This window comes from Myxine glutinosa, chromosome 9 (assembly GCF_964187855.1).
Source record: "Myxine glutinosa chromosome 9, kmMyxGlut1.1, whole genome shotgun sequence".
NCBI classification, from domain to species: Eukaryota; Metazoa; Chordata; class Myxini; order Myxiniformes; family Myxinidae; genus Myxine; species Myxine glutinosa.
Window position 1 is genome coordinate 130,147,875 of NC_136269.1, and position 12,284 is coordinate 130,160,158.

Genomic DNA, 12,284 nt, shown 5'->3' on the forward strand with positions numbered 1-12,284 from the left:
TTTGTTAGCACCCATGGGGTGGAGGAAATTCCTACTGAGGAAATGTCCTGCTGAGTGCAGTGAAAAAGGCATTGTTCTGACGTCAGTGGTACCCAGAGTATCCCGGGATGTGACGACACCTCCTCCAATCTCAGTGGCTGTGTTTGTCTTGTCAATATGTCCGTGTGTGTCTGTGTGTGTGTGTGTGTGGGGCAGCTCCATTACGAGCCTTAGACCTCGTATTAAGAAAAGCAAAGAAAAACAGGAAGGTGTCCAAAGCTGGAGAATACGTAGGAAAAGTAACGTGACAACACACATGCATGTTTCATTATGAGCATAGGCAAAAGTACAGTTCAAATTTGGAGCATTACCTGTAGGATAAGGACATTAAGAGACATCAGTGTACCTGTGCACGTACTACATGGACGTTAGGAAACGGTTGACAAATCAACATGGTTCCTGATTTTTTGTGAAACTTGGGACCACAGAAGACTCATGAGCGATGGGACTCGGGTGGGAACACCAAAAAGGCGAAGTTAATGTGTTACATAATTCATCGATGTAGATCATTGGAAGATCGTTTGCATGGTTTGGTGACCTCAGGGTGTCGTACAAATCGAAATGATTTGCATTCCGGGAAGCAGCACTCACCACCTCGATGTAGCTCGTTCTCAAAATGTTGCCACATACATTAGTCCCCATGAAAAAAATAAAATAAATACGCCCCTCTTTCAAAAATCCTGTCACATACATTGTGCCCCAGAACATACCTCCTCAAAAGGCCTGCCAAGAGGATCCTGCGCATCCAATTCATCTTCGGAGGCTTCGGCCGTGCTGCAGGAAGCATTGCCCGGCGGTTTTCGTTTGAGGGCAGTACGGTAGACGTCGGTCAGTGACTGGATCTAAGATCCATAAGGAAGGTTCATGAGGGAAAGGAAGTGAAAGATATAGAGTGCTGGGCTCAGGCAGAAGAAGCATTATCATGACGTCGAGGAGTTAAGATGCGTCGTTTTCTCTTTACGCTTGCAGAGGAGGAAGATCGCCTCGATTAAAACTTCCTCCGCCGCAAAAAAGTCTTTTTTTTTATCCTCCTCAAACATTTAAAAGAAATCTTTTCTTCAGAAGTGACATCATGATAATTCAACTTCACTTCTGCCTGACAACTCCAAAAGCCCATTTCCAGCAAAAATGGCGCTGATACATAGCGATAAACACAAACGAGCGGACAAAGGTGAAGCAAAGGTGATGTGTGCAATGGTGTTGTCGCCCACACTCGTACAATAAAAATGCTTATCTTTTCTTTTTCGTTAGGAAGTCTTTCGTGTTGGCTTTACGAAACTTATCGCTCCATGTAAAATAAATTATCGAATCGACTGCAACTTTCCTTCAGGCTTTTAAAGTTATTGTATGAAACGTTCGGTAGAGAATGATCCACAGAGGGAAGGAAAACCTGCATGCGTTCCTCGTGTATCCTCATCAAGTGTAGAACTTTAAACCGACTAATCCAAGATAAGCTGTGTACCTCAAATAAGCTTTACAATTTCACGGAGATGTTCTTGTCAAAGCCCATAACTATGGTTACTGCGAGGAAGGAACCGGGAAAATGAATCTGCCCGTCAACACAGGACAATTGGCAGGAACTGCAATCTCCTCTCTCAAAAGTATTGGTTCACCATCTCCACAGCACCTGATATTGATTCTGCCTGGGAATACTTTCACAAAAGCCTACTTTCTCTGGTGCACTCGTTTATACCATCCAGTCTGCGGCTATCCTATCCACCCTGTAGGCCCAGGTACACCGAATCTTGTGGCAAGGCAACTGTGGTCAAGCAGCTTGCTTTCTCAGTGCGGAAGGCTAACCTCACTGAGAACAGCCCTAGCTTGCTCTGCAAGGCCCGAAACAAGTGCATGTCCATCCATTGGCAAACCAGAAAACACCATCTTGCAAATCTTAAGACTGAACTCTCTGACCAGTCTCCTTTCTCGATTTCATGGTGGGTGGAGCCTTTTCATGCCCGTCTCCCATCATCCGGTCACTCACCAAAGAGGCTGTTTGAGAAAAAGGAAAAATGCCTCAACTCGGTGTTGGCCTAAAAATCTCTTGTACCCAACACGTCCCTCTGGCCGTATCTTACACTCTCGAAGCAAAGGCCTACTATAATTTGCTTATCTCACCGAAGGTATACCAAGTTCTGTCCAACAACAACCATGCGTTCGCGACAGGCCCAGATGGTATCAGTGCCCATGTTTTCAAATCGTGCCCTGCTGCCGTTTCATCTTTATCTGCTCTCTTCAGCGTGAACTTGCAAAGTCATGGAATCTATCATCACTGCGGACGTCATCTTTGCTCTTTCCAAACAGTCTGATCTCTGGCCATCAGTTTGCATTCAGTCCCCTTCACTCAACTCGAGAAGTACTGTTGCTGCTTCTCTCAGCAATGGTGGTAGGCCATAAATGTCATACAAGAGGTCATCCCCATCTCTCTCACCATATCTTGGTCATGCAACATATTCTGATATCCAGGGGTGTATACAAGATCACCTTCATACCTGGCTTTCAGACATACAAGGCAGTGTTGGGCTGATGTTGCTCCTCATTGACATAAATCACTTCTTCAAAGCTCTTAGTTCAGTCTCTTGAACTTGGAGGCTTCACCGTCACCAATGCTTCACATGGACTGACCACATAGCAAAGCTATGCTCCACAAAGTCAGCCCCAGACGAGACATCTTCCGTCATTCCAAGTCATTCCTTGAACAATCAGAACTAGTCACAACCTACAAGACTATTGTGGCTCAGTGGAGTACTGCTCTCCCCTATTGGCTGGCACCTTCACTTAACATCTGTTCTTCTTGGATTGTGTGGAATCTTAAGCTATCAACATTATTGGCATCTCCCAGAAAGAGGCTGAAGCACAAGGCCTGTTATTCTCCCATTGCAGGTAGGTCCGTAGGTCTCTCCTTTATACCGCCCCTCCTCCTGTCAAGGTCCCTGTACTTTCAGCCCTCGACCCTTCCCAGATCATCGAGGATGCACACATTCTTCCAGAAACCTTTTTATGGTTAAACTTCCAAAATCCAGGCTTACCGCACACATCAACTCTTTTGTTCCTCTTTTCGCCTGTTTGCGGAACCACCTTCCTGAGACATTTCGATTGCACTCTTCTCTCAAATAGATGGTGAACCAACATCTCGCGTCACCCCCACAATTAATGGCCCCTAACCCAACCCTCTTGCTTCCAGGTTACTGTGTTTATTCCACTCTGCTTTTCCTGTTTGTTCACTTGTCCCACTGTCCCAAGGGGGGGGGGGGGGGTGTGGGGTTGGTAACACAGTAACAGGCCCAAATGAGGCCCACAAGAGCACATTGTCCAGACATGGACGAATGCACTCAATAAGACGCACATATACATTACATCCACAAATTAACACCACCAATCAACAAAAAGGACGAGCCTTCTCAGCTTTAGAAGACGGCCTCTCAGAGCAGAGATTGTGAAGGAACTCTAATACAAGTGCTGTATAAATATCTAAGCTCTAGTACAAGTATAAGTCCATTCTTGATGTGTGGGCCCACTGAGGAGAAGAATACGAGTAGAAAGAAAGAGAGAAAGAACAGTAAAAGAAGAGGAAGAGTTAAATTGATAAGAAGAGTTTATAAACGGTTAGGTACCAAATTATGAATTTCCACAATAAATTGACAAAGAAAAAATGGATTCTGCAAGCATTTTGGTGAGTCGGTGGGTTGATGACGGAAAGTACGAAAAATTATTTCCTGATACACCTTAGCAACCAACATGACAAAACTGATTCCTCTCCAATATACCTGCACTCTTTTCCACATTTTCTGCCCGTACGTTCTTATTGAAATATGTTACCCATTTGTTCCTTGCCTGTTTGGGTCGGGCCTCTCACGCGTCTGTCAGCGAGCTCCCCAGGCAAAACTTTCAAGAGAACAGTACTACCGTAATGCCGACACACAAGGTATTATCACCCCAGAACAGCCAAGCATTGCTATTGAACACTTGTTCCATTAGACTCGAACCTCACACAATCCAATCCAAGTGCTCAGACCTCTCAGAATCCTCCAAAGCCTGGTGGGAGCTGATCAGGTCTGTGTCTAGTACACAATCCTCTTCCATTCCTCCCTAACTAAAGGATGGAATCATGCTGGACATCCGAAAGGATGGAGCAGTACTCCACTGAGCTACAATAGTCTTGTAGGCTGTGACTAGTTCTGATTGTTCAAGGAATGACTTGGAATGACGGAGGATGCCTAGTCTGGGACTGACTTTGTGGAGCATAGCTTTGCTATGTGGTCAGTCTTGAAAAAGCAGAGTTCTTGAATTTGATCTTCACTCAAAAGGCTAAGTTCCCAAATCCATCTCTATCCAACCTTTCCACCATTACGGAATGCTCCATACAGCATGTGGCATTCTTCCCTGCCATAGCGGAGACATTTCTTACCCAGCTCGGCACCTCTACTACAACTGTTCGTGATGGTACAAGTACTCCAATCCTCAGGAACTATGGATGCTCCAGCTACATCATACCCTCTCTCCTCTCTTTCACAGGTCCTTCTTGGATGGTCAATTTCCTCATCTTGGAACTTCCTCCGCCCCACTTATTCTCCCAATTGTGGAATAGTCTCCCTGTGTTTTTTGCTCCATCCTCTTGACTTCAGTCGTTTAAATGTGCCCACACTACCTCTTGCACATCCACGATCCACCCATGGACCTCGAGCGCATCCACCCATGGACATCCACGATCTCTTCCACATTCAGCGATTCTTTCCCATTCTGTTCCTATGCAGGCCATTGCTACTCGTTTTTGTTATTCCTTCCAGTGTATGTCCATCCATCCCATACCCTTCGTGGAAGTTTGTGAACCTGCTACCCTTTGTGGGTTAGCTCCTCTACGAGCCAAGACCCTTGTAATAAAAATAAAGTGAAATAGTTTGGAATTATTATGTTCTTGCCACAAACTGTGCACTGTGCGTGGATAATGAATGAGTGTACTGCACTATGTTGGTCGATGAGGGCAATTGAAGCCAACCTACATTGCGCACAACACCACCAAATGAACCACTGCGAACATATAGCACATCTTTGCCACACTCTTGTACATTTCAATATGCTTTTCTTGGTAACAAGCCGTGACTTCTTGTTTTGTCGAGTCCGGAGCGTTTCATCACCGTGGCCCAAATATTTGTTCTTTTTTTGTCTCTGTGAGCAGCAATTGATGAAACGCCAACTTCATTGTTATGAGCCTTAAACTGGTGCGTTATGCCTTCGACGTGTTCATAATTTGGCAATATCTTTTGAGAGCCATTGAGATTTACACATGGGGTGGCAAGAGTCATAAAACAACAACGCAGTGCATAAGGAAAGTGCTGAACTGTACACATTCAGAGCAATTGAAAGCAGGTGTTGCCATTTCACCTGAGCCTAATATTGGTGCAGTTTACACGAGCGTAGGATAGTAACGTGACAATTTCAGAAGAACATTACATTTCAGCGGGTTCTTATCATCATACAAAGGTTTACGAAGAGATGTTTCTTATGTGCATGGTGAGACGTGTCAAAACTTTATGTAGAACAGCACTTCCTTATATTCAGCTTCGCGATCGCGTTTGACACGCCATGAACACTCACCTCCCGCTCACGTTCCGACTTGGAAAGCCGCATGTGTTTCAGCATTTGTGAACGCTGTTCCATCATGAGCGTTCGCTCATACGTGTAGGCAGAGATATCACTGTCGTGCTGCAAAAGGACAAGGTTATGAAAGTTTTTGGGGTGGGGTTAGGGTCCCACAAGGCCACCGTTTAACACGTTAAAGTCGGTGCTGGAATGAAGTGGTGCACAATTTTTCAATGCAGGCACTGAATTGCCATCGTCAATGCTTGAAGTATAATTTTTGTGTTCGTCTTACCATCTCCACAACCTCCACATCAGCATCAATACGCAGATGGTACAGGAAGGTAGCCAGGTCCTTCTTCATCTGGATGCTGTTGTCCTCAAGCTGTGCCACTGTAAAGATGCGCATTTGGCACTTCCGCCACACCTAAAAACCCCAGTGCACAACGTGTAGGTTAACCAGATCCTGTACAAACGTTTTACGAGGTAAAGTACAATAATTATTCCTTATTAAATAATTAATACAATTTGGATTAATACAATGGTATGACCAATCCAACACACCAAGGAATCCACACAGACATTTCCTTATTCTTCGAAGGCTGCGCCTGGCTATGACTATCATCGTTCGCTGGGGGCGCAGATGTGCCGCTATTGCAGTGTCACCTGTAAGATGGAGCAGGAATTTGGAATTTGTTCAGGGTGCCGGCAATGACTCGCCTACTTTTCACGAAGGGCACCATGGGATCTTAAAGTTCCACCAACTACTGCTGGCAAATGGGACGCCCATTTAACATCCATCCGAGGGACGGCACACACATTGATGAATCACCTTGCCTACGAAACACCAGTGTGATAGTTTGTAGCTGGACCGAGATGCTAACCCAAGCTAGACAGCTCAGAGGTGAGTGCACATATCCTGCCAAGCGGCCGCTTACTGTTAATCTACTATATAAAAGAGCCGTTGGTCTGTGTGTGTGTGTCTGTCTGTCTGTCAGACACAGGAAACACAATTGTCTGTCACAATTTCTTTCAGAGATGGCTGAATGGATCTTCGTCAAACTTTCAGAAGTTAACCAATGAGTGCTTGGGAGTATTTTAGGTCAAAAAAAAAGGAAAAATTTTTTTGGGGGAAAAAAAAAAGTTCGTTTTTTTTGGATAAAAATAAATAAATAAATCGCTCTATAGCACCTAAGCCTTTTTGATTAATGACAGTTATATACAAGTACACATTCGCATAAATAAATACAAAACAATTACCAGATATTTGTACACAAATAATCAAGCAATTCCGGAATTCGAAGTTGATGGTAAGGCTTCTTCTTCTTCCTGAACGTCATCAAACTTAACTCAGAAACGTGATGAACGGCACATTCACCAGAATATATTCAATGAAAAGGTAAAATAATGATTTGACATTTGTGATGGATTCTGATTTGGATGCAATTCCTTTTCCATTATATTTGCCCTCATTTCAAATATGTTAATGTTTCTTTTTCGCTTGAGCAAAGCCGGGGACTCCAGCTATAAACGCTTTTATACTTTACTCGGGGTACAAATACAAATACAACTTTGTCTGAGGAGTAACATAGGCTATGTGGCCGCTGCCTCATTCGGCGGTGTGGGGGACCGGGAGAGGGGCGTAAATTCTCGATGTAAATGTGTATAGTGTAGCGCCACCTGGTGATGGTGGCAGAAGGTATTAAATTTCCTTTTCACCTGTGCAACACTGAGGTTATGAAGCACTCTTGGCATGGGAACATTTTTCCACCTTCCCTTCCTCCCCTCCCCCAAAACGGAGGGCCTGTCAAAGGCACCCACCCCACCCCCCCCCCAAAGGATGTATATGTAGTATACCTTTCGCCTCCCTCTCCCTGCACCTCCCCTTCCCCTCCCACTCCCACTCCCTCCACCCTTTCCTGCTTCCTCTACCCCCACCCCCCAACCCTCCCGGCAACGCCGGGTACTCCTGCTAGTATCCCGGCAACGCCGGGTACTCCTAAGAGAGGCAGCTCTTTGTGCGGAGCGTCAATGGCCCATCAGGAAATAAATCATGATTACAAAATGTGGTCTGGGCTATGACGAGCTGAAGAGCTCTGGATATCTCTTAGGCCTAACCTTGTGTTGGCGAAGAAGAAAAGGCAGCAGCATAAGCATGCCACCATCGTGCACAATCCACCACACATCAATGGTTCCATCATTGTAGCGTTCCTGGTTTCCCGGGAACAGTGAGATGTTCTTGGCCACGAGCAAGGCGAGTCGTGCAGCAGTTGTGGCACGTACGGTGTCTGGTGGTTGTGGAAGCTTTCGATGAGTTCACAGCTTTGAGGCAGCGCAACATTCAACACAATATGCCAATATATGACGATATATTGAAAACTCCCACCAAATAGTCCATCTTTCCCTCATTGCAATCCTGACACACATCTGACTGCCCTCATCTTACCAATGAAGGTTTTCCAGGAGTGAGGGTCCTCGCTCTGGCGCCACTGAAATGGCCATCCCATGACGACGGTGTTGGGACGCATTCCGCCCAAGCCAGCAGACTGGACAAGGTGTGAAAATCCATCGCGAAGCACAGTAGAAAGAACCACCTGACAAAAGCCCTTCACCCTCTGTGCTTCCATCTGCCTCTTCACCGCCTGTGCAAGGGTTGTGGGAAGAGGGATTCAAGAAGCAGGTACCTTTCAACAAAGAAGGTACAAATAAAGTAATTAGTACTGAGTAGTTAATCATGAAATAGATTTAGCAAGTCTCGAGTGGAACATAACCAAATTAAACTTGGGTTGGTCAGTTCGTGTTCCCATCTGAAGAGGAATCGAACAAAACAAACATGAACTGATCACATTAACAATGTGGCATATACAGATTTACCTGGTAATTGCAAAGTTACATTTGTAAGCAGAATAATGACTTACGAGTTCTACTAATGGAGCTTCGCTATGACAGTCCAGAAAGTCTCCCTCGATGACCGAACCCACGATGGTCAAACCCTTGCCAGCCTTGAGTTGTGCTGCAAAACTCAGCAAGCGAGGATGGCGCACATTGCCATTCTCGTCCACTTTGAGAAGCACCAGCACCTGGGGCCTAAATAAAGGCACCTGTTACTCACCTGGGAAACAAACTCTAGAGGCTTCCCCAGACTATTATGTCTTAAGAATTTTCACAAAGATTCACTCACAGACTTTCTATATAAAAAGTCAATCTGAAAATAGAACTGAATGTGGCTTTACTACATAATCAGACAATGCTAGAGACATCATGAAAATTGTGAAATATAATGAAGACTAGTGGGGTCACCCGTGGGAATCCCACGGGCATGGACGTCTTCATTTAGATGTTGCACAGTTTTACAAACTGGTTACTGGCAATTTATCAGATCCGCAAATGATGTAATCTACACAATGTATTTACTTCTGATAACACGTGAATGCATGTGCATGCACATGGGAAATACAGTTTGAAATGTGTGATTACATCTCATGTAAAATGTGACTTCAACAGCTCAATTCCTCTCCCTCCCACATCACGCACACTGCACCAGGGAGTGGATCACCCACAGGGGAGTGGGTCACACAAACACACACACACACACGGGAGTGGGTCTCTCACACACACACACACACACACACACACACACACACACACACACACACACACACACACACACACACACACACACACACACACACACACACACACACACACCTCGTTTTTTCATTTCTGTTCCTCACAATTCTGTCTCTCTTATACACACACACACACACACACATACACACACACACACACACACACACGCACGCACACACACACACACACACACACACACACACACACACACACACACACACACACACACACACACACACACACACGATATATATATATAAAAGAAAGTTTTTATTTGTTTGTTCGTTTGTCTGCACGCACTAATCCTCTGAACGGTGAAAGATAGGAGGAAACCCCTAAAACAAAAAATGTCGGGACGGGCCCCGGGGAGGTTATAGGCGAGGTGGCGAGGCCGGTCGAGGACGCCTCGGCCAGGCTGGGCCCATTTCGCAATTAAAAGCTGAGCTGAATTACAGTAGTCAATCTGCTATGGCCGCGAGTAAAAGCTGAATTATAGTAGTAAATTCATTCAAAAATAACTAAAAATGACGGGGCGGGCCCCAGGGAGGTTATAGGCGAGGTGGCGGGAATATTATATAGATTGTTGGACCGATAAATATGTCATTCAATCAAATCAATGTCATAATTAATTTAGAAGCCAAATAACAAAGTGATTCAAGCATAAACAGGACTACCCAGGACTGTTCTTCATGAAGTGAAAACACCATGTGACCATTTTACACTGTACCAAGGTAATTTTGGTATGGTGATCCAGGGTAATTCCCCCTATTATGTAATGATGTTAGTAGATAGTAACCCATCAAACGCAGGTTTGTACGGGGTAGCCCATAGGGCAAAGCCGTCTAGAACAGTGTTTGTCTGTCCGTATGTCCCCTCAAACGTACACCAATCAGAGCTGAGGATCTGGTCACATGACAGGGGTGATGCCATTATGGTGGTATGGTGGCTGACTCCACAAACCGCCATTTTGATTCCAATGTCGTTCAGGGCGAACATATCGTCGAACCTGTCATATATCACAATCGGCATGCTCTACCTTTACGTTTTTCATTCAGTTTGAAACACAAACAAACCGATTGTTAAAATGACCATCGAATGTCTAAAGCATCGGCATTACGGGTCTTCCAACGACAGTACATATAGGCCTTAGGCTTCATGCATTCATGGCTCACCTTCAGGCCGCTTCGGACAAATTAAGCCCATAATAAATGGTAAATAATAACAGCGTTAATACTAATAATATAGCAAATATAATCATAACACTACAATCCCTTTGTCGTTATTGCAAAGTTTCTAGATTGAAGCGGTGCATGGTTTGTTCATTGTCGACTCGAAACAGAGAATAATCTAATACCGGGATTAGCCAGTATCGTGTGTGCGTGTGTCTCATGGTGAAAAGAGTCCTTATGTTTTGCAGTTTTGTTTTTAGTTTATTTTAATTCATATTTAAATTTAGCAAACGACGGAGTTCCAATGCTTCAATATGGATTCATAATGACTGTCCAGACACATTGAGCTCCCTGTATCGCACAGTTCGGTGCTGGGGTTCTGACTCTGAGGCCTATGTGGTTCTGCAGTGACCGACCCTCTAATGGTCTCGGTGGTGGCAAGGTGCACCCTCCCTCCCATCCCAGCATGGACTGCTTGCCCCTGTTCATGGATGTGGCGGTTTTTGTGATGTTCATGCTGGTATCCCCACCCAGGTCATACAATCCTCTTCAACTAAAGTATCAAACAAGCCCGGCTATGCCGATGTTAGGCTTTCGGTCTTGTTTTTAGGTCATCTCATCTTGATTCTCAAAGAGATGACATAAAATGGGTCATGATGTCCGGATGTCTGTCCGGATGTCTGTCCGTCCGTCCCTCCATTCATCTATCCATCCATCGGTCCACTAACTTTTTGCTACTCCTCCCTTATCACCTGCCTGGTTGTTCTGAAACTTGACGCATGAATACAAGAGAGTGGCCCACACAACCACTCAGGCTTCGATTTTTCAATTTTGGTTCATGGGGGCTCCCAGAGGGGGGGGGGGGGGGGAGTTAACCCCTCAAACTTTGGATTCCTACCCGTCCCTTATTTACCAACCGATTGCTCTGAAACCAGATACAGCCCTTTTACTCGAAGGTCCACAGGATCGCTTGGTCTTGGATGTTTCGATTTCATATCACGGGGCCTCCCAGGGGATCAGGAAGGCTCCCAGGGGGGTCTCCAAAATCAGCAGAGGTCTGATCTACAACTTCAAGAGATGCCTACTCGTCAGCCTACTCTGTGCTATTTATTATACGAGTATATAGGCCAACAATTCTTACAAAAAACTCAACATCCACAGAAATGTCACCCAGCAACCTTTGGTTCACAGCAACTCGCATAATGCCAACCATGTGTTGGTAAAAGTGTTTTCAGGCAAAGGGAGGGCAACAAAAGCATCAAGAGCAAAATTAATTGCCACTTGTCACCAAGTATTGTCACCATGAAGCAAAATTTCAATTGTCACCATGCCAGTTGGCTGGGTATGGGTACCTACTTCTCTCACCAGCCATGGCTCATCAGCAAAGGACTTCTGCGACTCACTGGGACTGACACAATCTGTCAATTTCCTGACCCGGATCTCAGTCAACGGAGCATCTTCTCTTCTGGATTTGGTTATGACTAACGTCCCTGAAAATGTCTGCTGCTCTTCTTCTGCTCCAATCGGCTCATCTGATCATGTGCTTGTTCAAGTGGACATCTCTCTCACCATTCTCAGAGAGCCTCCTCAGTGTCGACGAGTCTGGCATTTCACTCATGCCAACTGGCACGGTCTTCAAGCAGCCATCAATCATCTGGACTGGTCTCCCATCTCGACCGCCTCTGACATCAACTGATCCTGGCAATTCTTCCAAAGTAAATTGCTTTCTCTCATGCACAGATTTATCCCATCTCGTCTTCAGTTGTCATACCCTTCCTCCCGTCCATGGTACATGGAATCTTGTGGTGAAGCTGTTGCCCAGAAACAACTTGCCTTCGTCTCCTGGAAAGCAAATCCAACGGAAGGAAATCT

At 45.2% G+C, this 12,284-nt stretch overlaps 1 protein-coding gene across 7 annotated transcripts in view; it reads right to left on the minus strand.

Moving 5' to 3' along the window:
* LOC137434920 (solute carrier family 12 member 4) overlaps positions 1-12,284 on the minus strand; it is a 105,374-nt gene that overhangs the window by 6,607 nt on the left and 86,483 nt on the right. For 5 of the 7 annotated variants that reach the window (XM_068128145.2, XM_078784922.1, XM_078784919.1 and 2 more), the window contains 6 exons: positions 8,532-8,700; positions 8,060-8,255; positions 7,732-7,901; positions 5,909-6,040; positions 5,632-5,739; positions 750-881 (listed from right to left, as the gene is read on the minus strand). In XM_068128145.2, the coding sequence (XP_067984246.1) occupies positions 750-881; positions 5,632-5,739; positions 5,909-6,040; positions 7,732-7,901; positions 8,060-8,255; positions 8,532-8,700 (907 nt within the window). The remainder of the gene's footprint in view (positions 1-749; positions 882-5,631; positions 5,740-5,908; positions 6,041-7,731; positions 7,902-8,059; positions 8,256-8,531; positions 8,701-12,284) is intronic. The other 2 variants (XM_078784921.1, XM_078784923.1) reach the window with 1 other exon arrangement.